The 26,064-nt window shown below is 37.0% G+C and overlaps 1 protein-coding gene across 3 annotated transcripts in view; it reads left to right on the top strand.

Moving 5' to 3' along the window:
* Positions 1 to 12,678, top strand: part of SLC35F5 (solute carrier family 35 member F5) — a 46,106-nt gene extending 33,428 nt beyond the window's left edge. For 2 of the 3 annotated variants that reach the window (XM_081095335.1, XM_081095334.1), the window contains 5 exons: positions 533 to 692; positions 4,535 to 4,625; positions 8,798 to 8,952; positions 9,463 to 9,556; positions 11,779 to 12,678. In XM_081095335.1, the coding sequence (XP_080951461.1) occupies positions 533 to 692; positions 4,535 to 4,625; positions 8,798 to 8,952; positions 9,463 to 9,538 (482 nt within the window). In that variant the 3' untranslated portion in view covers positions 9,539 to 9,556; positions 11,779 to 12,678. The remainder of the gene's footprint in view (positions 1 to 532; positions 693 to 4,534; positions 4,626 to 8,797; positions 8,953 to 9,462; positions 9,557 to 11,778) is intronic. The other variant, XR_013996214.1, reaches the window with a different exon arrangement.
* The last annotated feature ends 13,386 nt before the right edge of the window (positions 12,679 to 26,064 follow it).

Raw genomic sequence — 26,064 nt, 5'->3', positions numbered from 1 at the left:
TTAAATAGAACTATGAGTTGAATTAGAGAACAAACCATGCATTTCCTTATACTTAATTTAGGGTAAATATACAAACACACACCAGTTATTCTTTTAACTTCCAAGATAATACAGGGTAGGGCAAAGGTAGGTTTACATTTGCTTGTATGGAAACCAATAAGTAGTACTACAAGAATAAGCTCTGTTTTGCATACTCATGACTGAAAACCTACGTTTGCCTCACCCTGTAATTATTAGTAGCTAAAGTTAACCCTTCTTTTTGAATTGTTTTAAGTGGTTTATTCTGTAGCAGTTGGTCCAGGCACTGTGGGCATTTGAACCTTGAAGACTCAGTGGATACCAGTTGCTTGATACAGTTTTTCCTGGTGTTGAGTTATCCACAGGACTGGCTTAAAAACAAAGAAACAAGTTCCAGTTAAGGAAATCTATTGGAGCCCTTTGTATAAGATCGGTTTTATAAGTATAGAGTTATAAGTTTGGAAAATTTAAATAAATCAGAGAAACTAACATTTGTCTCTTTACACATGTTTAGGTTTTGTAGGACTGTTTAATCTGCTGCTCTTATGGCCAGGTTTCTTTTTACTTCATTATACTGGATTTGAGGACTTTGAATTTCCCAATAAAGTAGTATTAATGTGCATTATCATTAATGGCCTTATTGGAACAGTTCTCTCAGAGTTCCTGTGGTTGTGGTATGTACTGTTTATTACCTCTGATTTATTAGTTATCAGTTTATGGACTTTTGGATAGTTTAAGCATTTATGTTTTTTTGGTCTTCTGATGGCCCTTGCTGTGCACCTTCTCACCTCACACTTAACAATTTAATACAGTAACTCCATTATAGCGGGAGCTTTGTGATTTTTTAAATTTCTAATTATCCATCATATAGAGCAATGTTTTGCACATAAAAGGAGCTCAGTAAATATTGAATGAATGAATATGAATCACCTAAATTTGTAGTGTTTTTTGAAGTAGTGTTATACAAATGAAAAGTGGCATCTAATGTTCATCCTAACTTACAAGATGTATTTCCTACATATTAATGACATGAGTTCTTAGTGAGACTCTGAGGATTTTGCTTGTCTAAGAGCCTTTGCTTATTTTAGAGACTTTGTCTCTTTTGTTTTGTTTATTCTCAGGAATTATCATGTGGGTGAGTCACATATGTAAGCCCTAAACTCTGATTAGACATGTTAACATACTTTGAAATGTTATAATATCAAATATGTTGATATTTAATAATAATCCTAAAATAGTTGGAAGACAATATCATGTATGGAGTTTAAGAAACCTTTCAAATATAGAGCTTGATACTTAGTCCTACTTCCACCTAATAAGAACTGAAAAAGAAACACAAATTGTACTTAAACTACTAAATGAATTTTTATTGTATGGCATTTAAGATTGCTGACTAGTTTCCCTTGCAAAAGGCTGCGGCAAAAATAGCCTTTAGTAAGAAATCTTTCTTTATGCTCTGCCTATACTTCTTCCTCTTCCCTAATAAGGGAATAGCTCTTACTTTCTTGATATCCTCACCACTCACTCTCTTTGTTGTAGTACTTAAAGATTTGCTTTGTATTATAGTAATTTATGTACCCATCTTAAATTCCTTTGTTAATCTAAAACTCTTATCTCAGAATCCATTTACTCATTTATTTTTCCATTTTTTTACATGCATTTATATGCTTTTTTTAACCTAAAATAGTTACATACTTTATCTTATACATTAATATATATCATATCCCTCTTGTTATCACTTCTTTTGTTCTATCATTTCTCTTGTCTCTCTTCACTCTTGGTTCTGAGCAGATAAAATTATTTACTGGTTGTGTTTTGATTTAACTTAGTAGGATCATAAAGAATTGTTGATCTTCAGCCATTTTTGACTGCAGTTTCATATGGTTCAACCCAATGAACCATATGCTTTAAATAATTATGTATTCATTGTATTTTAATACAAGTTCATATTTTCTGGTTTCGTAAGTTTAGTTGAAATTGGGAAATTCCAAAGCAGAGCATTTTTACATATCTGAAAGAAATAATTAAGTTTTTCTTTGGATATTAGACTAAATAAAGGTTTAGTTTGGTCCTTATTACTTGATTATTACATTGAGACTCATAGTAAACATGGACTGTGCCACCTATCGATATTAAAATGCTCATTCATTATTGAACACTTTATTTTTAATAATAAACATATGCAAAAGATTTTCATTATGTTTAGCAGAATTTAATGTAGGCTTTGGGGACAATAAAATATGAGTTGTGATGTGTAATCTTTCCATTATGTGAGATTTTATAGTTTGCTCCTTGGAAAATTTTATATTTAAAGAAATAATAAATAGCATGTTTTACAATATTCTTTTTTATTTAACTTTTAAAAATTAAAAGAGTGTACAAATGGGTTCACAATCAAAAGGAAATGTCCCTTCTACCCCAAATACCTATTCCTTTTTCTCAAAGGCAACCACTATTAACATCTAAACCTTCTATAATATTTTCTATACATACAAAATTATGTTTCATTCTCTTAATTTTCCCCTCAATTTGTTTTATTTTCAACACACAAATAGGAGCATACTGTGGATATTGTTCTATACTTTACTTTTTTTTCACAAATTGTCTTTCAAGCTTCACATAATAGCACTTAGGTTCATTTTTTTAAAGGCTGTATTTTAAAATACTTTATTCCAATCCATTTTGTTATGTAATGGATAGAACATGTTTTACCAGTTCCTCATGGAGAGACATTTTCAGTTTGCAGTCTTTTGCTTTGTGAATAATACAGCATTGAATATTCTTATATGTATCTTTGCATATATATGTTAGCATTCTATAGGATAAATGCCTCTAAATGGAAAAGACTGAGTCAAACATATAGACTTTAAATTTTGATACAGAATTGCAAAATCATTCTTCATAGAGGGAACACAATTTCTATCCTCTACTGTGTATTTGTGAGTGTTTATTATTGAATAGTTAAACTGGACACTGAAATTCATATATTATGATTAAAGCTATATTTATCCTTACCTAGGATGGATTTTTCAGGATCTCAAGGTTTATTTTTCAGATACACCTCTATATTCAAGTGTTTATGAGTACTTAGAGTAAAAACTCAGTAGCAGTAAAGTGAGTAAGTAATGAAACAAACATATCCCTAAATTCTAGGTGTTGGTAACTCAAAATAACCATAACAAGCCTATCAGACTTTTTATGATTGTACTTAGCATTATAAATCTCTAAGAACATATGCTACATTAAAAATATATACATTTAATCCCTGAACCCTCATTTCATAGAGCAGCTTATGAGTAGTGGAAACCACTAGTACTTGAGTTCTCTTTATTGCAGCAATAAGAACGAATTGTCCAGCCTCTGTTGAATATTTCAAATGACACTTTCAAGAGATAGCCTCTTTTATAACAAGACAACATTATAAATTCTAACCTATCCTGAGCTAGAACTTGCTTGCCTGTAATTTCCGTGGGTCTATAGTCCTAATGATATACATTATGGTTTTATCTTGGCCTATAATTCATTATCTTCTTATATACCCAAATTTTTAGTTGTTATAAATGGCTCGCCTATTTGGTATAATGGTTTCTTTTTTTCTTCAACTAAACAAAATTATATGCAAACTGATATTTTAAAATTTGATACCAATATTGATAGTTTAAGATAAAAATAAACTAATTGATAGTTCAAGGTGAAAATAATACAGGCTTTGGTTAGGACAATTGCTAGACAAGTGGGAAACAACAAGGAAATAATCCTTTAAAAATATTCAGTTTTTTTTCTTTTTAATGCTGAACCAAACCAGAAGAGCAGTATACATCTAAAGACTTAGTTCTCATGAGGGTGAGATATTTTTTGTTTGATGACAGACGCACATGTTGGCTTAACACTTTCTTAAAGTCTGTGTTGTGAGGTATTACAGTTTTAATAAAGCTGCCTGCTTTGTTAGCTAAGTATCATTATCACAACTCTTTTTTAAAAAAATGTATTTTTATTGATTTCAGAGAGGAAGGGAGAGGGAGAGAGGGATAGAAACATCAATGATAAAAGAGAATCATTGATTATCTGCCTCCTGCATATCCCCCACTGGGGATTGAGCCCACAACCCAGGCATGTGCCCTGACCAGGAATTGAACTGTGACCATAGGTCAGTGCTCAACCACTGAGCCACACCAGTCGGGCTATCACAACTCTTGACAGTTTTGTAAAAAATGTTAAGGAAATTTAAGTTATGCATTTAAAGTTGAACAATGTCTGTAAGCAGATCTTGAAAATAGCATAAAATACCTCAAAATATTTATACTTACATATTTGGATTTTTAATATTTGAAGATAAACCTTAGGAATTATCTTAATAACTCTATTATTTATTATGTCTCAGTCCATCCTGAGCTTTCATTTTTGCTTTTGATTTCTCACATCTATATTTTAGGGTAGGTAGACATTGATCATTGTTTTTCTTTGGTCCTTTTACTTTTTTAATATGGAAATGTATGTTTTGTTTTTTCCTTTTTAGGGGCTGCTTTCTTACCTCATCATTGATAGGCACACTTGCACTAAGCCTTACAATACCTCTGTCTATAATAGCTGACATGTGTATGCAAAAGGTAAGATAAGCTATTTATTAGATATTTTATGTATATTATTAAACACAGAGCTAATGAAGGTTTAGGGATGTGACTGAATTATAAGGGATACAACCATGAAAAATACTTGATGCCTTCTCTCCCAAGGTGCTTTACTACATAGAGATGTAAAAAGTACCCAAAGAGGCCAAGCCGGTTTGGCTCAGTGGATAGGATAGAGAGTTGACCTCCTGGGTTTGATTCCAGTGAAGGGCATGTACTTCAGCTGCAGGCTCCTCCCCACCGGGGCCCTGATTGGGGCTCCAGTAGAAGGCAACCAATCACTGTTTTTCTCTCACATCGATGTTTCTCAGTGTCTTTCCCTCTCTCTTCCACTCTCTTTAAAAAAAAAAAAAAATCAATGTAAAAATATCCTCAGGTGAGAATTAAAAAAAAAAAATGCCGAAAGAAATGGATAATATCTTGAATTTTTAGCTTTTCAATATTTTATCTTAAGAGTAGTATCTTTATATGTAGTTTTCCATCTTAGAGTAGATATATTCCATATGCTCTTTGTTAAGTCAGTGGTATAGAGTAGGGATATATTTTATCATTTAAGTAGTAGTGTTTTGATTTCTAAGATAAAATCCTTAACCCTGCTAATACTACTATAAATCTGTGAGGTATATGAGCAGTGTTGCTTCTCAGCAAATGTTCATTTCTTTCTGAACTGAGCAGAGCAGGGGTCTCCTCCCTCTTCTATGAAGTCCTCTGGTCTGGATACGGGAATCTTGTGATAAATATTGGCAGTACTGCAGACAAGAGAATCTGAGTCTCTCCCAACAGCCTGAAGGGAGGAGTTTCTTTAGTGCTCCTAAGGGTTAACAAGGAGAAAAGAGATGTGCCATTGGCTAATGCTAAAAGATGTAATGTAGCGTGGACCACTCAGTTCAGTATTTGTAAGCTTTTAAGTAACAAAATGGTGTGTGTGCGTGGGTGTGTGTGTGTGTGTGGTGGGGGGGGGGGGGGGTTGGAGGGGAGGGTGTTGGTTTAATGTAATTGGAAGAGGAAATACTTGAAAGCCCAAAGGCATAATGTGAAGAACCTATAATCAGATTTTGAAAGCTAATTTTCTTTAGATCTTTTTGCACTTTTTAGGATAAAGTCAAAATACTCTTAATGATATCTATCTTCTTTATTTTTTTAAAAAAAACTATACTGATATTTAACATGGTTTTGTGGTTTAGTAAATTCTTATTTATCATGGTTAAAAATGGAAATCTCCTTAATTGAGAATTAATTACCTTACATAGCATGCATTTTCAAAGAATGTCAAAATTATAAAATATATATAATACTAAAGTTACACATATTAGATTCTCTTTATAGATTTAAATAATATCCAGGTCCTTTACATCTCAGGGTCATAATCTTGAATATGAACCAAAATTGTTATAGTGAAATTGGGGAAGTAAGGATTTTGGTAGACCACTATGCAATTGAACTTTAATGTTCCGATATTTTGAAAACATTAGCTTTTGTACATTTGAAAAATAAAATTGAAGGTTAATTTTAGGGAATGTAAAAAAAGGAAATGTCACGGGGGATCTCATTTTATTAAATGATTTTATAATTTGTTTAACCAAATACTTTAAGATGAAGGTAAAACAAGAGAAAGTGTGTGTGCGTGTGTATGTGTGTGTGTGTGTGTCTGTGTGTGTACATATATATACTAGAGCAGCGTTTCTCAACCTGTGGGTCACGACCCCTTTGGGGGTCAAACGACCCTTTCACAGGGGTCGCCTATATACATCCTGCATATCAGATATTTATATTACGATTCATAACAGTAGCAAAATTACAGTGATGAAGTAGCAACGAAAATAATTTTATGGTTGGGGGTCACCACAACATGAACTATATTAAAGGGTCGCGGTATTAGGAAGGTTGAGAATCACTGTACTAGAGGCCTGGTGCATGAAATTCATGCACTGGGGAGGGGGGTGTCCCTCAGCCCGGCCTGCCGCCCTCTCACAGTCTGAGACTCCTCGGGAGATATTCACCTGCCGGCTTAGGTCCAACACCCCCTCCCCCCCCGACAGAACTGTAATAACATATCACAACTAGACCATAACATACTTTTTTAAAATTTGAGCTGACAGCCAGACATCCCTCTCGCAGTCCAGGACCCCTCACTCCTTACCGACCCCTGCAGCGGAGGTGGGAGAGGCTCCCGCCACAACCTCTGCGCTCGCCAGCTGTGAGTCCAGCTTCTAGCTGAGCAGCGCTCCCCCTGTGGGAGTGCACTGACCACCAGGGGACAGCTCCCGCATTGAGTGTCTGTCCCCTGGTGGTCATTGTGTATCATAGCAACTGGTGATTCTGGTCGTTTGGCTTTAATGGTCACTTAGGCTTTTATTATACAGATATGTCATTGATTAGAAAAACATATCCAAGTGGTCTTTTCTGGATTGTCTTCACATATATTATTAGGCAACCATTTAAATGAATAGGCTGAGTCTTTGGTGGAATTGAAGGTTGGGAGATGCCTTCTGGAAAAAGTCACAGGGTAGGCCCCAGAGCTATACTAGAAAAGCATGATGGGAGAAATGTACTTGCATGGGAATTTTTGATTCTATTAGCCAATCATGTTTATATATACTTTCTGAAATTTTAGCATTTATTAACAATATTTGTGCTTAAAAATATTATTTGAACTTATTTATAATTGACATGTTGTATAATAGGAACTATATCTGATTACTAGTATACTTAGATTTCAGATATATTTAGGAATTATATATTTTTTATATAGGCAATTTTCTTTGTTAATAGGTGTCTTCATTTTTAAAAATTATCTTCTTAGCTTCTTGGAAATCCAATAGTAAGTTTTATAGTATGTGGCAACATGCACCTGCATTGTTAAAAGTGAACTTTCCTTTAAAAGTCATCTAGGGTTTCAATCTACCTTTATAAAGTTTGCTTTAATTCAGTTACAGGGTTTTTAGTTGAATATTCATGAAATCATTCTATCAACTAGATCTACATTTTAGCAGTATTCATAAGTTTTTCTGGTCTTGAGTCATTTAAGTGCATTGTGGCTTTTCTAGATGAGAAAATGTTCTAAGATTTTGTTATACCAATAATTTGATAACAGCATGAAGGCTTTTTATTTTCTCTTACTGACTGATCTTTCCTGGCATTCTTAGGCTGACTCAGCCTGTGGGTTGTGCCATGCACTCAGGATGTGCATGTTAAATTGTCAGTTATTGTTCATGTGTTATACATTGTGAGTCCCTCATAAAAAACATCATTCTCACAAAACCCCTTTGCTCTAATGGTGGTATGAAGTGAAATAGTATATGTTTCCCACCAGAGGGAGTTCTTAGTTGAATCTAGGTGGTAAAGGTAAACTGAAAGAGAAGAATGATTTTTTTTTGTAACTTTATGGCATCTCATTATTTTTAAATTTCTTGACAACCCTCATAAAATGATGGGTTGGAGGGCCTGACTTGATGGCTGAGGGCTCTGCACCACTGAGGCGTAGCTCGCTGCTTGTCTTCTCTGGCTCACATTTCTCACATTCCTATTTGTAGTCTTTATTTTACTTTTGAAATTTTTTTGTTACTAGATAATCAAGCTCATTTTAAGTGTAGGATTAAAATTTGTTGCCAATTGTTAATAAAAGGTTTATAGAAGTTGAAGTTAAGAGTTTAATCTGTTTTTAATACTATCTTAAGAACTGTAACAACACAACATATCACAACTAGACCATAACATACTTTTTTTAAAATTTGAGTTTTTAAGATGACTTCAGAAACTAAAGGGCAGGACCAACTTGAGATAAATAGTAATCAGTGAAGGGGAAATGGGCAACGTGATCCGTAAGACAAAAGCTTAGAGTTTCATAATTCTGTTCTCAGCCATACTGTGCCTAATAAGTGAAAAGCATGCCTTTCTGGCTTTCCTTTAGGCTGTTTCCCAAGTGAGAAATATTTTTGTTGGTAATTTAAGCAAGTGGTTAAGATGTTGAAGTCCTGAATCCTTTTTAATAATAATATACTTACGAATGTATTGTCAGTACTTAGTATTACTAGTATTTTCTTGGCTTGTTAACTTATTCCTGTAACTTTTCATAAATGGGAAACTTACATTAAAGGGGAAAATCGTCTTCATAATAATGATTGTGTTTTTTTTCTACCTTTCATTTTTAGGTGCAGTTTTCTTGGTTATTTTTTGCAGGCGCTATCCCTGTATTTTTTTCATTTTTTATTGTAACTCTCCTATGCCATTATAATAATTGGGATCCTGTGATGGTGGGAATCAGAAGAATTTTTGCCTTTATATGCAGAAAACATCGAATTCAGAGGTAGATTTAGCTACAATATAATTTTTAAACAAATAATATTTGCTAAATAAAATGGGAATCATATCATGCTGGCGTAAATTTTAGAGATTTTGTGAATTATTGAAAGATGATAATTATATATGTACTATGCCAGGCAAAATTAAAATAATTTGTTCAGATCCTTAGGTTATAAGATAGTTTCTTCACAACTACTTTTAAAAAATGTTTTGATTTACAGGTAAAACTGAAGTTCTTACTGTTTTGCTATAGCACATTTAAATGTAGAGAACTCTTATTGGTTTTAATAAAATTCATAATAAAATATGATAACATTGCCTCAAAATTTTTTTCAATTTTTTTAAACAGAGAGAAAGCTTTCATATTCTATTGTAGAAAGAACTTGAGACAAGTTGCTGAGAAATTTTGCCCTAGTCTTGGTTCTGACCACACAGCTTCAGCCATCTGTGTGGGTCACTTTTAAGGGTTCCTTTTAGCTCTAACGCTTTCCTTAACTGTTGCCTGTTTTTAAAGGGTTTCAGAAGACAGCGAGCAGTGTGAGAGTCTTATTCCTCTGCACAGTGCTGCTCAGGAGGGCGGAGCTAGCTAGCTGTTGGCAGTCATCCAGGTTTGTATGTAGCTGGCGTTAGTGTTGACTAATTCTGACTCTTGTATCGCTTGTACACAAAATTGATTTCCGTAATTAGTTGTTTGAGAGGCTATACAGCCAGGAGGCTAAAGGAGCTAAACTGCCTGGGTTTCATTTCCAGCTTCACCACGTACTAGCTCTGTGACCTTAAAACAGGGCTCCTAACCTCTCTGCCTCAGTTTTCTTATTCGTGGAAACGGAGTTATAATAGAAATTCCCTCATTATTAAGGGAGTATTAACCATAAGTTTAAACTTCATCAGTTTAAAGTACATACAGTATTAGTGCCTGACTCAACTAAGTGATTCCAAGTTTTAACTGTTACTTTTATTCGTGTCCACCATCATCATTTTACTTATGATATACTTTAGAAACATGTTTTTTCTCTAAGCATAACATTCAGAAAAAAATGCAATACTTGGATATGTATTCAGTCTTTTCGTTATGCATGTGTTACTATAGCTGGCCCAGTATATATCCTGATTCTCTGACTGCTTTTTCATTTAACGATGTTTGAAGAACATTTCCCCAGTTTTTAAAAATTTTAAGAAATATTTTATATTTCTTATATGAATGAAAAAGTACATTACATTTTATATTTTGCTGAATGCATGTTTAAAATAGATCTGACATATGTCTTTGTCAGGTACAAAAGTGATTATTTATTTAGAATGAGAGATCATAATAAGTTACCGAAATTCTGGGCATGCAGGCTCTTTTTTTTCTGAGATAACTTTAGGCAGCTGAGATTGAAATGTGTCCTAATTGCAACTGGGGGTTCCCCTCCTCACATAGAACATCGAGCAACTCCTGTCAATTCCTTGTAATCACACGGACCTTGAAACTTAAGTAAATTCCTCATGGTAAATTCATATACAAACTAATTGTCTTGGTTTTGTGTTTTTCTGTGATTGGTCATTTTCCTTTTGTTATGATGGTTATACATGCCCGTAGTTCAGAAGGGTTCGAGTTCCACATGACATCTTATACGAAGGAGTTCTCCCTGCTCTGCACTATCTATCCTGTGTTCACTCTTTTCCCATTCGCAGGAATCACTTTAAACTCTTAGTGGAGTCTTTGGTATTTTCCTCCCTGGCGCTCTAAAGTACCATGCCTATACTTCTGTTTCTTGCTTTCTTGGTTTTAGGATATTCAGTTGATTTTCCCACTGTGGTAAATGAGGATGGGTTACTTTCAAGTGCCTCCCTCCTCTGTTCTCACCCCACTTGCCTATTTGCCAACTCAATATCACTCCTTCCTTCTTATCAACCCAGTATCATGATTACATAATTTTGTGTAGATCTATTGTCAACTTTTACATTGTTATGACTATACAAATGTTGCTTTTATCTGAGCCATATAGGATTGTGCTTGGCATTTCCCCAATCCAGAGACCCTCTGTTACTACTTTTTCTTTTAGGAATAAGCCTCTTTTGGGAGGCACCAACTGTGAAAAATAAAAGGAGGGCATCTGGTTTTCTAACTGCTTTTTCTATAAAATTTGCACCAGTCTGCTTGTTTTTAGTCGTGTCTTCATTTGAGAGATATAACTGGTCAATTTCTCTACTGCTAGCTAAGAGTTAGCCACTATTTTCTTGTCTCTGCTCTGCTCTGCTCTTTGTCCACATGGTTTATTCCTTTTAAAAAGTCTCTTTATTGTCTTTTTACTGAGATTTTTAGGGACAGAGTGGAACTAATATGTGTTTATTTGCCAACTTTAAATTAAAAAAATACACGTAGTTATTCTTGAAAGCTTTTTATTGCTATGACATACATTTTCCCTCCCTAGTATGCTGTGCATTATCCCTGTACTCATACTTAAGTTTCAATATTTATGGAAGTGAGAGCTGGATAAGGGGAAATGGTGACGACAAAAGAAAATGGGCTACAATAAAGCAATAAAGTAGGACAGGTTGGGCAGGAGTTGGTCTCAGTGCGGGTAATGGTGGAATACACCGTGATTAAACTTATTCATGATCTTTAAGTAGTGTTGGGTGTCAGCCTTTGACACTGCTATAGAACTCAATTACATGTGTTCTCAGGACTCACCTCAAGTTCATATATCCAATTATATATACTACATAGATTGTGTTTGATGTATATTTCAATGTTAAGATAATTTGCTTTTTAAAATATAAACTATAGAAAATTAAAGCTATGATAGCTGTTATCTAATGATTTTGTGTTTGCTTTTATTTTCAGCTTGACAATGGAACATTATATAGCGAAGAGACAATCTCTGGCAAGGTTTTGGAGAAAAATGTTTCAGTGCCTACTCTGAAAAATAACATTTTCAGTTCTTTGGAACTCTAAAATATATTTTCCTCATATTGGTGTTCTTCATTTTCATAATGAAGTTCTTTGCTATATAGCTGTGTACATGTCACTACAGTTATAGGAAGTTTCAGTCCACAGTCTGTCTAAAGGACCACCTGCCTTACACATCTCAAGGAATTCAGCTGATGAAATAATCTGAACTAATCAAGGGATAAAATCCTAATGTCTGGAGATTTTATCTTCACCTATTATTTGTTAAATGCTGGACTGTGTTATGAAAATGTTTTAAAGAAATTGTTTAGTATGTAGATCAATGTTTGTATAGGTAAAATGCTAAATTAAGCTGCCTATAATAGGTACAGATTATATTTCTGAGTTTTGTAGAATATTGCAAATTAACAAAAAAATGTTTAATTTATGTGACAAGTATATGTACACAAATTTGGTTAGACTTCAGAAAGAATATTTGAGATAAGATCTGGTTCACTTACACTACATATACTGTGTTATCCTTTCATAGCATTAGGTGCCTTGTATTTTAAATCTGTGACAAACCATGACAAATTTTTAAAGGGGAAATATTGTAAAATGAAGAATCATGTATTTCTAAAGCCTGTATTGCTGTAAATTTAATTGATAAAGCTCTGCTTAATTTAGAGTTTTGAAGAAATATTCTTTCTTCAATTAAGACATTTTCATAATGGAATGACTTAAATTGAAGTGATAAAAGAGTATTATGAAAATAAAGTGTTTATATATATGTGTGTATTATAGATCTATCAGTTGGTTTCTGATTTTTTTTTCACATAAAAATGTGCCACATTACTATGGAACTGGATGCCTCTTCTTTATATAATTCTAGGTTTTAAAAAAAATAATTTTTAATGGATAAAATACCAAAGAAGGAAGGCAAGAAATTCATATTAAATTACATTTAAAATGAATCTACCAAGTTTAAGTTAATTATAAAATACTCCTAATTTTAACTCCTATACTTAGGTCTTATATATCCATATTGTGCAACTGTTCCTGGATTCTCGTCATTGTAGACATTGGGAATGAAAGTATGTCTCAGGATTCATCCAGGCTTTTCAAGTTCATTACTCTGCAAAATTTCTTATCAATATTTAAAAAATTCCCTTTGCTATGTTTAGCTTCAGTTTGTGTTATTCACATTCTTTTTAAAAAATCTTTATTGTTGAACATACTACATATGTCCCCTTTTTCCCAATTGACCCCTTTAGCTTGCCCTGCTCCATGCCCCCCCCCCCTCCATCCCCTGGCCTTCACCACCCTATTATCTGTATCCATGGGTTATGCATATATGTGTACAAGTTCTTTGGTTGATCACTCCCACCCACCCACCTTCCCACACCTTCCCTCTGAGATTTCTCAATCTGTTCCATGCTTCCATGTCTCTGGATCCACTCTGTTCTTAAAAGTGCTTTAGTGTTACCATGAGTCTATAGTGGAGTTTAACCTTTTTCTGCCTGTTCTGAGAACTCATTAATTTAAGATTGTGTATGATATCACATTTTAAAAACAGATGACTGCTTTCCTATTTGGTACCACCAATAATTCTTGTTAATCTAAAAGTAATACTGATTTTGTTAGCTTGACACAAGGTTAAGGCATGTAAAGAGTGCGGACTTCTAAGGAATTTTCTCCTAAAAAGAACTTAATGAAGTAACATTTCAATCACTCAAAGACTAATTTTGGTTGAAGTTTATTATCTAGCCACCTCTGCTTTCTGTTTTTGCTGTTTGACAGTTCACCAATACCTTCAGCAGTTTAGAGGGTGAGTAGTTGAAACTGGAAGTAACATTTAAATTTCAATTTATTTAAGTAGGAGAAGAGGTTGAACTTAGAATTTTTGGTTCTTCATGTGGCCTATGCTCACATCTTACAGATCGCGTGTTCTCACTCAGGATTCGGGAGTATTAAGCCTTTTGTAACGTGCTGGATAGATCTTGAGGAGGACTTCTTGTAGGCAGCTGCTCAGCTGTTTTATTATCGAAGAACAACTGTAGAAGGAAGCACCATTAAATTGCTTAACTGAAGTAAGAATTACTGCTGTTTGCTTGCCCACCTATTGTTTTTCCTCTCATGTTTTATTTATCTGACTGATTTTGTATTTGGTTACTGTACCTAGAGTGAGCAGCAACTGAGGACGACTTCCTGCACCTCTGTAGTTAAGGGTTCATCTTCTCGAGGTAAAGTTGTGATGGAGTACTTGCACTCTGTGATTCCCCAGAAACGTCGGCATCCAGCCCTAGGCTCATAGCAGCCACCTGGCAGGCCTCTGGGAATGCTGGGGCGCTCGCATCCTCTTTGAGCAGTGTTGGCTCATGTTTATGGTTTTCTGAATCTAAAGATACAAAGAGAGATTCTAATACCTCGTTGCAGTCTTCTTTTCTTCCCATACATAATTTAAATCTCATTATTATATAATGCTTCGAATTATGCCCTTGACTGAAGGAAGTTCGCTGTTTTCTCAAAGACTTTCTGTTACTGAACATTAGAATCTCTACTAAAACAAAACTGAAAGAAAAGGCAGCCTTGGAATTTCTTAGATGAATGCTTTTTGGAGCTTAGAAAGGCTATTTAGATGTATGTAATGCACTCATTTTTATTCTTTAAGTAAATTTTGATTTTTTAAAAAAATTGAAATATTGGCTTCGATCAGCCTGACTTAATTATAGAGTAAACCAATTTCCCCTCTGAAAGCTGATGAATAAAGTTCATTGTTGCTATAGATGTGAGCTCATGGGTTAAATGTGGATATTCTCAAAGGTGTGAGGCTTGTTTCAGGAAGAATGTTAATGCTCCCTTTGCAATCAGTCATGCAGAGCCCAATTTGGGGTTGCGGAATATGACTTCAGTGGAAGCCAAGGTTTTTCATAATGCACTGTGGTCAGGTCTAGCACAAATTCTCTGTGTGCTGGTTGAAGAAACACAATTTAAAGACAAACTAGGAATTAATTAGAAATGTTTTTTTTTTTCATAATCATACCAGCAAATAAATAAAATGTTATTTTAAGTACTCCCAATTGTAATCCTGCTTCATTTCTCTCTGCTTTTGAGATATTCTTTATCACTAAATACTATTTTAGGAAAAAGTCACAGAAATAACAGATGAATATTATCTGTGATATCTGCAGATTTAACTTATATAGCTAACATATTGTGTGCTGGTTTTTTAACAATGACATGACATATATGAGCATTTCAGTTTACAGAATTTGAAGTTCTCCTGTAATGTTTGTTAAGTATCCAAACTTCCATTTAGATAACTGAGGTACCTTTTTAGAGTTACAATAGTTAGACCCACATTTCCTTTTTATGGTATTAGCCTCATGCATCTGTACCAAAATTTATAATACAGTGTTTCATAGTTTGTGTACTGAGATATTTCCTATATTAACATTTTATAGTATATTCTTAATCTCAGCATACTGTGTTTTGTATCTGTATATATAAAAGCCTAAGTGACCAGACAACCAGCCGGTAGCTATGATGTGCACTGACCACCAGGGGGAAGACACTTAATGCAGGAGCTGCCTCCTGGTGGTCAGTGCACTCCCACAGCCAACCTCCTGTGGCTGGCCAACTTCCCAATCGGGGCAGCCAGCCAACCTCCCACAGTCCCTCCCTCACAGCTGACTGGCCCCAGTCGGCCCCCATCGCTGGCCAGGCCAAGGGACCCCATCTGCACGAATTCATGTACCAGGCCGCTAGTGTTTACATAAAATGAGAGGGCATCATTCTGACCAAGTTGCAGCATTGAAACTTTATCTGATGGGTCTACGTTGAGTAATCAACCCTGTGTGCAAACACTCTCAAGAAAGGAATAGTATAGAAATCATTTTATATAAAAGCTCCAGTACCAGACCCAGAAGGCCAGAGGTAAGGGAAAGATGAAATATTTATGATAAATTAAGGAAACAGTCTTAGATATAGTCTCCTTGGTGTGGATAATTTAATGCAGATTTTAACCTCGTTTGTTACTAAACCTGAAATTTTATTCCTCCATCTGTTTAATAAAAAAATATTTCAGACCCTGGAGTATTTAAAATTTAAACATGAAATTGATTTTAATTTCTGCGAATGTTACTAATTCTGTTATAATTTGGGGTCAAAACTCCCATTTTTTGGAGACAATTGCTTATTCATATACTATGTAATCTGGGAAATTTATACTATGAAGAACCTAATGTAAAATATGCATGATTTACTTTAATGCATTGTTTGTGTAAAATCATTTGCATATTCTATTATAGTATTTCCTAATCTCAGTAAAAATACACAAGCCAAGATCCATCTTTGAACAAGCCAGTATTTGATTTCTAGTTTCCTTTATTAAAACATTTCCACTCATTCTTTCATGCCTCGATGTCTAAGATGTATGTCAGGTACCTGATAAGTTAGATCTTCCTGTGAACAACATGGTCAGTTTTGAGAGACCAAACATGCTCAGTGAGTTGCATCTTCCACATGTTAAAGTCTAAAGCCAACGTAAAAGGTGAAGTTCTGGAATAATGTATTCTTGGGAAGGTTTCCTGGAGGAGATCCATATTCCATTTTGTGATAAGGCCACTCCAATGAGTTTTCCTCTAAGTTGGAATAGCTCACTCTTTTACTGAGTATTGTAGCAGTCAGGGTTCTACCAAGAAAAGAAAAACTACTTAAGGATTTTAAACAGGGAATTTAAAACAATTGATTGCTCAGCGTTAAAAGAGCTGAGAGGACAGGCAAAAGACTGAGGTCACTCAGAAATTAGTAACAGCAGGAAGCCAGTGCTATCCTGGGGCTAATTGGACAAAGGAAGGAAGTGGGGCAAAGCTCAAGGCCAGGGTCACGCAAAGGAAGCCGAACTGTAGCAGAGAAGAGCAGGGTCTTAGAGGTGATGCAGCTGATGGCAGAGCAGTACTCTGGCTTCTCTTCCTTCTGTCATTGACTCCGGTTGGCAGCACCTGACTGGAAGCCAGAGGCCCCAGGAGCTTGGGAAGTGTGGCCTGTAGGTGTCAGGGAGCCAGAGTCCACAGGCCCAGACCGGGCCCAGGCACTGAGGAGCTGGCTTGCACTGGGAGGCCAGGTTGTGTAGAGGACGCATATCCTTAAGGAACAGAATCAGCAGGTGAAGATGACAGAACAAGAAATACTCTGGAAGCAAGATTGGCTTTGTCTCAAGTCCACTCCAGAAAGAGGATTTGGAGGAAATGCCTGCCCTGGACTTCATTTCTCATTCACATCCCTCATCTACTTCCCACTCCCTCCTTTCCTTGTTCCTTCTCTCCCCCAAACAGGGCTGGTGGGAAATGTGAGCAACAGTATTGCTTTTTAAAAATCAAACATGAAAATAGAACATGAAAAGAATGTGTAGTGCCTGACAGGAAAAGAGCTAAAGCATTCAGGATACTACAGTCATGGAAGTGTTGGGAAAGAGGAAGCAATTTCTTAAATGACTCATGAAAGATAGAAAATAAAACCTTAAGGAATTAGTGTTCTCAAAACTTCACTCTATTTAGAACTTCATCTACCTAATTACTTAGAAAAGTCACTTAATCTTACATCATCCCTCACCTTTAGAGAAAAAAGTGTAAACCAGTTCACAAATTATAGGATCACTGTTTTATCACTGGAAGCATCTCTACAGACTATCTAGTGACAGAATTAGGGTGACCATGTGTCCCAGTTTGTTAAGGACAGTCCCAGTTTACATCTGCTTCCTAGTATAATTATTAATAGTGCCACCTTTCACTCAAAACTGTCATAGTTTAAATAAGTTATATGACCATCTGACCACCCTAGTATACCTGTTCCTGACAGCTCGGCCTGACAAATTTCACCCATTCTGGACTCCAATCGCTTGTTCTTTGCACTAGACCCATATGCGTGCTTAAAGGAAGATTTCTGGCCAGCAGGCTGGGGGCTCTTGCTCAGGATGCTGAGTCTTACCTGGTATTTGTTTTCCCCCTGAAGTGGAATGCTAGGGTTCTTCATGGAGGTTACCAGATTTTCATACCAATTAGCCACTAGATTGTTGACCCAAATTTTCCTTCCTAAGGCCATAAACCAGTTATTAGCAAGAAATAAGAATTAACAAATATGTATTTTTATTTTTCAGCTCTATTGAGGTATAATTGAAGAAATAAATTGTAACATTTAAATTGTACAATATGGTGCTTTGATATTTGTATTCATTGTGAAAGGATTCTCACCATCAAATGAATTAACATGATGATCATCTCACACACTAACCCTTTTTGTGTGTGAGAACTTTTAAGATCTACTCACATCAAATTTCAATTATACAATAAAGTATTATCAACTATACTCACCATGCTATACTTTAGATCCTTAGAACTTATTCATTTTATAAATGAAAGTGTGTACCTCTTACCAACTTCTACTTATTTCCCCCAGTTCCCAGCCCTTAATTCTCTATTTCTATGAGTTTGACTTTATTTTTATTTCCCACACATAAGTGATAGCATACAGTAATTGTCTTTCTTCTGTCTGGTTTATTTCACTTAGCATAATGCTCTTTAGGTCCATCTATGTCACAAATGGCAGGATTGCCTTTTTAAGTCTGAATAACACACACACACACACACACACACACACACACATCTTCATTCATACATCAACAGACATTTAAGTTGCTTTCATACATTGGCTATTGCAAATAATGTTGCAATGAACATGGGAGTACAGATATCTCTTTGAAGTAGTGACTTTATTTCTCTAGATATATATCCAGAAGTGACATTGCTGATTTATATGATAATTATACAGTATGTTTAATTTCTTGAGAAACCTCCTTACTGTTTTTCATAGTGGCTATATCAGTTTACATTCCCACCAAAAGTCTTCTCTACACATACTCACGAGCTTTTATCTTTAAAAAATATATATATTTTTATTGATTTCAGAGAGGAAGGGAGAGGGAGAGAGAAACATTAATGATGAGAGAGAATCACTGATCGGCTGCCTCCTGCATGCCCCACACTGGGGATTGAGCCCAAAACCCAGGCCTGTGCCCTGACTGGGAGTGGAACCTCGACTTCCTGGTTCATAGGTTGACAACCACGGAGCCACGCCATTAGCGTTTATCTTCTGTCTTTTCAGTAATAGTCATCCTAATAGGTGTGAGGGGAAAATTCATTGTGGTTTCAATTTGCATTTCCCTGATGACTAGTGATGTTGAACATCTTTCACATACCCATTTATACATCCCTTTTGGGAAAATGTTTGTTCACGTCCTTTGCCTGCATTTAAATCGGGTTATTTGTTTTTGTTTTGTTTTTACTGTTGAGTTGTATTAGTTCCTTATGTATTTTGGATATTAACTTCTAATTGGATATATGGTTTGCACACATTTTCTCAGATGTCCTTATATTTTGTTAAGGTTTCCTTTGCTGTGCAGAAGCTTTTTAGTTTGATGTAGTCCCACTTTGTTTTTGCTTTTGGTGTCAACCCAAAAAGTCATTGTCTAGGCCAGCCGTGGGCAAACTATGGCCCTCGGGCCGGATCCAGCCCGTTTGAAATGAATAAAACTAAAAAAAAAAAAAAAAAGACTGTACCCTTTTATGTAATGATGTTTACTTTGAATTTATATTAGTTCACACAAACACTCCATCCATGCTTTTGTTCCGGCCCTCCAGTCCAGTTTAAGAACCCATTGTGGCCCTCGAGTCAAAAAGTTTGCCCACCCCTGGTCTAGGCCCATTTCAATTCCCATGTTTTCTTTTAGTGTTTTGCAGTTTCAGGTCTTATGTTCAAGTCCTTAATCGATTTTGAGTTGAACTTTTTTAAAAATATATTTTGATTTTTTACAGAGAGGAAGGGAGAGGGATAGAGAGTAAGAAACATTGATGAGAGAGAAACAGATCAGCTGCCTCCTGCACACTCCCTACTGGGTATGTGCCAGCAACCAAGGTATATGCCCTCAACCGGAATTGAACCTGGGACCCTTGAGTCCTCAGGCTGGCGCTCTATCCACTGAGCCAAACCGGTTAGGGCAAGGGTTGAATTTTTGAGTATTGTAAGATAGTGGTGGATTTTATTCTTTTGCGTGTGGATGTCCAGTTTTCCCAACAGCACTGATGGAAGAGACTATCCTTTCCCTATTCTGTATTCTGGGTACCTTTGCCAAAAATTAGTTTACCATATGTGTGTGGATTTATTTCTGGGCTCCATTCTGTTTCATGATCTATGTGTGTGTTTTTATGCAGATACATGCTGTTTTGATTACTGTAGCTTTGTAATATTGTTTGAAATCAGGAAATGTGATGCTTCTAGCTTTGCTGTTTTTGTGCAAGATTGCTTTGGCTATTTGGAGTCTCTTGTGGTTCCACAAGAATTTTAGGATTTTTTTTTTCTTTCTATTTCTGAGAAGAATGCATTGGAATTTTGATAGAAATTGCATTGAGTCAGTAGGTCATTTGGGGTAGTGTGGAAAATTAATTCTTCCAATCCATGAATACAGAATATATTTTAATTTATTTGTGTCTTCTTCAATTTCTTTAATCACTATCTTATAGTTTTTAGTGTACAGGTCATCCACCTCTTTGGTTAAATTTACTTCTAAATATTTTATTTTTTGATGCTATTGTAAATGGAATTGTTTTCCTAATTTTTATTTGAAGGATTTTATTGTTAGTGTTTAGAAACACACCTGATTTTTGTACATTGCTTCCTTGTTTAGCATGTCCTGTGAGACTCCTCAATGCTGAGCCCTGTTGGATGTCAGAGGTCGGGGACTGTGGGCCTGTCCCTTGTGTAGCAGCTGTAAAAGTTGGGGCACTATATGTGTGGTCCAAATGCTTTGCTCCCCAGGGGCAAGCTTGGAGTTTGGGGTTCCCTCCTGATTATAAGGTGCTATGCTGGGCGTGGGGTTTGTGGTGAGAGTGTATCTCAGCCCTTCCTTCCCATTTTGGTGTATTTTCTTAATCATAATGTGCTGTGACCTTCGAGGCGGGGTTCAGGATCTGAAGGAGGGGCCGACACGCAGATGAAAATGCTATACAAGAAACATGAATTTAGAAGGCATTGGGGGCCAGTGGAGCCTCTTTCTTGAAGAGACACACCGAGACCTGGGCTTATCTGCTTTTTATTCAGTTTTAGATACACATCTTGCCCTCAGTAAAGCACGGCAAACAGATAGCAGACAGACCATCTCTAAGGTTAGTAAAGATCAGTAAAGATCCAGTAAACATTTACTTGGAGGCTATCAGGTCAGGAAATTGCTTCGAGCCACCACTATTTCAGCACGAACAATTGGTGCTTAGCATCAGCCCTGCTAACACTCAAGGTCCATCGGCCTTCCTTGGTGCGCTCTCATGATAGTATTGGAAAGCAGTGGCTTCCCAAAATAATGTGCAGGGCATATTGAGTGTAGGGGTCACTCAACTAGTTCTGGATTTCACTCACAAGGAATTGATTCATGTGTGACTGTATATTTGGTGTGTCCCAAGAGGGAGGGAAAGTCATGCGCCTTCTGTTCAACCATCTTGGAGAGGTCCTCGGCATGACATTCTTAAGTGGCAATATCTTCTTTGGGCCACACAGGCCTTCCTCTTGTCTGAGCAGCCCCATTTGAATCTCGCTGAACACCACAGAATTTGGTTTTAATTGGCACTGAAAAGAAACACCTACAATCAAATCTAGCCACATTGACCCAAATCACCTGCTGAGGAAACTTAAAATATGCAGTGGATACTGTTTTCATAGTAAGGAAAAAGCCTTGATAGGTAAGCCACTCTACCTTCAACAGAAAAAAGCAGGTAACATGCTTTTGTTAAACGACCAGCTACTGCACCATCTCTTAGTGTCTTGAATCCCAGGAAGACCTGAAACCTAATCAAGATGGCGAGTCCTAAAAACAGGTGGGTGCATTTTAAAATTGCTGTAATGAGGGAGCAGCTATCACTTCCTGGAACTACCAGGAAACATTTCTGGCAAATACCCGGAAAGAATGCAAATAGGCCCATGAGGGAAATATAAACTGTGTGAGCATAGGGAAAGAAAGAACACAAGAAAGGTCCTCAGCGACCAGTGTGAACATGTGATCAGGTGCTTTAACAGCATCAATTATGAAAGTTCTGTAAATGTGATGGAGAGAAAAAGAAGAGCGACCTTGACCGACAGCATCAGCCAGACCTGAAAAAATCCCAGAAGTTCAACCAAGTGCATCGAAGCACTTCAACAACTAAAGTAGGGCATAGCTACGAGACCTCTCCTTTTGGGTGCATTTAATTCAGAACTGTAGTATTAGCCCTATGTTCTTGGATAGTGTTGAGAAACCACTCAATCTTGGGTGTACTTATGTGAATGTGAATTTTCAACTCACTAAACCTTTTCTTGACACTTTACCTTAGATGCATTTTTAAGTATACCTGTCTGAAACTATTTCTCATTTCAAGTCCTGCTGAATACTAGTGTCCTGTGCAGTTAGCTTAATGGGTGTCCAATACAAAACAAAATAAAACAGGAATAAAAGCTGATCCCATGGTCAAGTAAACTGGGCAACGTGCTCACATGTTCCTGTTTCACTTTACGGTCATGTGGTCATGTTAAAATCCTATATAATTGATGACTCCCCAAAGGGGATGAGGTCCAATTTTCAGTTTTCTTCAAATTTATTTGATCACTGATCCCCGCATAAGGCCTAGCTTTTTTGCTGAACATTTATCCATATATAGAGAGATGCTTTTGTTCCACAAAATATGGTTTAGAAAATGCTGATATTGAGGATGGCAAATGGCTGACAAAAGATCGGGAATCTTCATGTATTTTTACATCAGTTTGAATTTGGGATAGAAGAAACGTGTCCTCTCCTGAGAAAATGACAGGGCTGAATGATGACATGTTTTCCCGTCACAGATGGCTGATTTTGGGTGCCCTGGCAAGCAACTTTGCATCCCTAATAAATACAAAGTACTTTCACCTTCAGCGTGTAGTAAAACATCACACAGCATGAGACTGATAAACAATTCAAAAATATCTCCTATTCCTTTAAAATTAGATTCAGAAAAACCTGAAGAAGCTTTGCAATTATTGCCCAACATTTCAGAGGGCGTTAGGTTAATGGAAGCTGGAAGAGGGCAGGAAAGGAGGTAGGTGACCCCTTCTACCCCTCCCCCGCACCCCCCACCTCCACCCCAGGCCTTCACACCCTATTGTCTGTGTCCATGGGTTATGCATATAGGTTCTTTAGTTAATCTCTTCCCACCTCCCACTCACCCCTCCCCACTTACCCCCACCCACCTCCAGCCATCCCAACAGGAACAATAACTTTATGAAATCCAGAACTTTATATAATACATTGTTTTCTTTGGTGAATTTTGCTGTAAGATCTGTTGGGCTTAGTAAAGGAGACAAAAGGATAAAGGTCAGGACCTGGGGGGGAGGGGTGTTGTTTGTTTTTTACATATGATTACAACTCACATAGGTTAAACTTTCAGCTATATTTTGTTCAACAGGAACCTTAGCTATTGAAAATAATTCTACTTGCATCTTAATTTTGCTTCCTCAACAAATATGTTAAGCATTCTTTATTATTTTTATTTTATTTTATTTTTCTGTCAGGAGTGGGATTCAAACACACGCCTCCATAGGAGATGTTAAGCATTCTTTAAAATCTACCTTTAGCCCTGGCAGGTGTTGCTCAGTGGTTAGAGTGTCGGCCCATGCACTGAAGGGTTGTGGGTTTGATTCAGGTCAAGGGCACACACCTGGGTTGCAGGTTTGATCCCCCCACCCTGATTGGGGCACGTGTGGGAGGCACCAATGAATGTGTCTCTCTCATAGATCTCATAGATGTCTCTCTCTCTCTCTCTCTCTCTCTCTCTCTCTCTCTCTCTCTCTTCTCTCCTTCCCTTCCAGTCTCTTTAAAAATCAATGGAAAAGATAGTCTCATAAGTATTAACCAAAAAAAAAAAATCTATTCCAATTCAAAAAATACTTGTACGGATACCTACTATTTGTATTTCAGTGAATACATTCATGAGTAAGTTTGTCTGTAATCTCAAGGAGTTTATGATCTTTGGGGGGACGATGATAAGAAAAGTATTTTTAAAAACAATAAAAATAAACAAGTTACAGTAGTTGCCCATTAGAGAGGGTTGAAAGGAAAGGGTGTCCTAACCATCGAGGGGTGAGGAAAGGCTTTCACAGGAGTGACATTTGAGATGGACTTCGAAGGTTAAGGTCGAATTTTGAGAGGTGTGGTTGGTAGGCAGGAAACAGAAGGCACACAACTGCATAGAGTTTGAAAAATTTGTGAGTGAGGAAAAGCAAGCATCCAGTTTGGCAGGAGGCGGAGTAGGTGCTAGGGAGCAGTGCGAGATAGAGTTAGGAAAGCAAATTGTGAAGTACGGACTTGCAGCATCGGGCTGCAGGATAAAGGGCTCTCCGCATCACAATCATACCACAAGCTACCTCTCGCCTACACTTCCTTTCCATTGTGGGTTGTGTGCAGCTCTGCTCCTGGCACGGCCCAGGCTGGAGCAGCAGCTCCTCTGGGATACCATCAGTCCTGCCGTGGGAAGAATGCTCGGAACTGTGCAAAAGCTGCCCTGTGTGAATGGGGCAGGCATCACTTCGGCTCACGTTTCGTTTGCTAACCAAGTCACGTGGCCAAGCCTGCCATCAATGGGGTAGGGCTATAAAAGAAGGCACAGCTGGTATTTTGAACAATTTCCAAAAGCTTTGAAAACCAGTCTGAATCCTTTTTACTTAATTCTTTAGGTGGTTGGTAGCTATAGCAAGTTTCTACAAGAGCATATGGTTCGGTTAAAAAAAAAATCAGGGTGGATTTGAGTGTATATGCGTATGTGTGTACATAACAAGATTACTTGTTATAAATGCAGGTCCAGGATTTCAGGAGGTCCGATCAGGGTGCCCAGGAATCTGCACTTTGGCAAGCAGCCAGTTGGATAGTATGTAGGTGGTCCATGGACCTCCTTTATGAAACCCTGGGTTAAGGAAAGAATGGGGAGTGAACAGGTGCCGTGAGATGGGGCAGTGAGCGGGGAAATGGTAGGCTGTCTGTGGTTGCGAGGTCAAGGTGCAATGTGGGCACAGAGTTGGTGGCCAATACAGAAGCAGGTAGACACACTGGCAGAGGAAGGAGAACAGGTAGAACTGGAACAGGTAAATGGAAGGAGGGCAGAAACAACTGGGAAGCCACAGCGACAGGGGCAAGTCTGCTTTGGAGGTGAGATGAAGACTATCGAGGGATCTTGATCTTCGCTGAGACGTAGGAGGCAAGCCTATGTGATGCAAGTAATCGTTGTGAACTTTAAGAGAGCAAAGGTAATAATCAGAAAGTCGTAGGCAATGCAAGGAGCATAGGGCAGGTACCAAAAAAGTGTTGACTAAAACCTACCACATAAATTAGTTCTAGCATTGGGCCAGCAGGGGGCGCTAATGTCGCACATACGCTGGTTATTTGGGCCCAGCTTCCTAGACTGGAAAGCTAGCTAGCTCTTGTTGAGTAAGATTATTAACCCAATCTAAGTGCAGTATTTTGGGAGCTTCATTTATTGCCTTTATAGTTGTGAACCTTCATAGAAAGAACTGTTAAGGTTTCTCTTTAATTATTAAGGCATGTAGTTTTTTTTTTAACTGCCAGTTCCTATAGCCAAAAGAAATTAATTTGTAGAGTTTAATGGCATTATAACCCATTTATTGATTTCAGTTGAGGCATAGAGTGGAGCTTGGAATAAAGGGGAGAAAAGACAGGGAAGTGCCTCGGTAGCATGACTCCTAGAAGGGGCGCTCCGGGTCCGGGGACATGGCATTGCACATGTTCTGTGCTGTCTGCTTTCCTCCAGGGAGAGTGGGCCAGTGTACTGCAGCGATAATGCTGAGGGTCTTATTTCTTAACACTTCCGAAAGCCCACCGTACATGTAAGCTTTTGGAATTTTGAGGTAGTTTTAACTTGTATTTGTCTCTTGTGGGGGAAAACTTGAGATTAAAGACAAACCTACTTTTTTCCCCCCTGTGAACTATATTTTCATGTATATTCTTTTCCCCAATGTTTTACTGGTCTTTTCCTTATTGATTGATAGGAGCTCTTTTTATGAAGTCAATCGCAGATTTCGTTAACAATGGTATTAACAAATGGTGCTTTTCCATAGATGAATGGATGGCGAATGATGAATGGCCTTCAGAGCAATCCCTCCCCTACATGCACACTTGAC

Source organism: Myotis nattereri (assembly GCF_964212035.1).
Source record: "Myotis nattereri genome assembly, chromosome: 7".
Classification (NCBI taxonomy): domain Eukaryota; kingdom Metazoa; phylum Chordata; class Mammalia; order Chiroptera; family Vespertilionidae; genus Myotis; species Myotis nattereri.
This window is presented reverse-complemented; position numbering and strand designations above follow the sequence as displayed.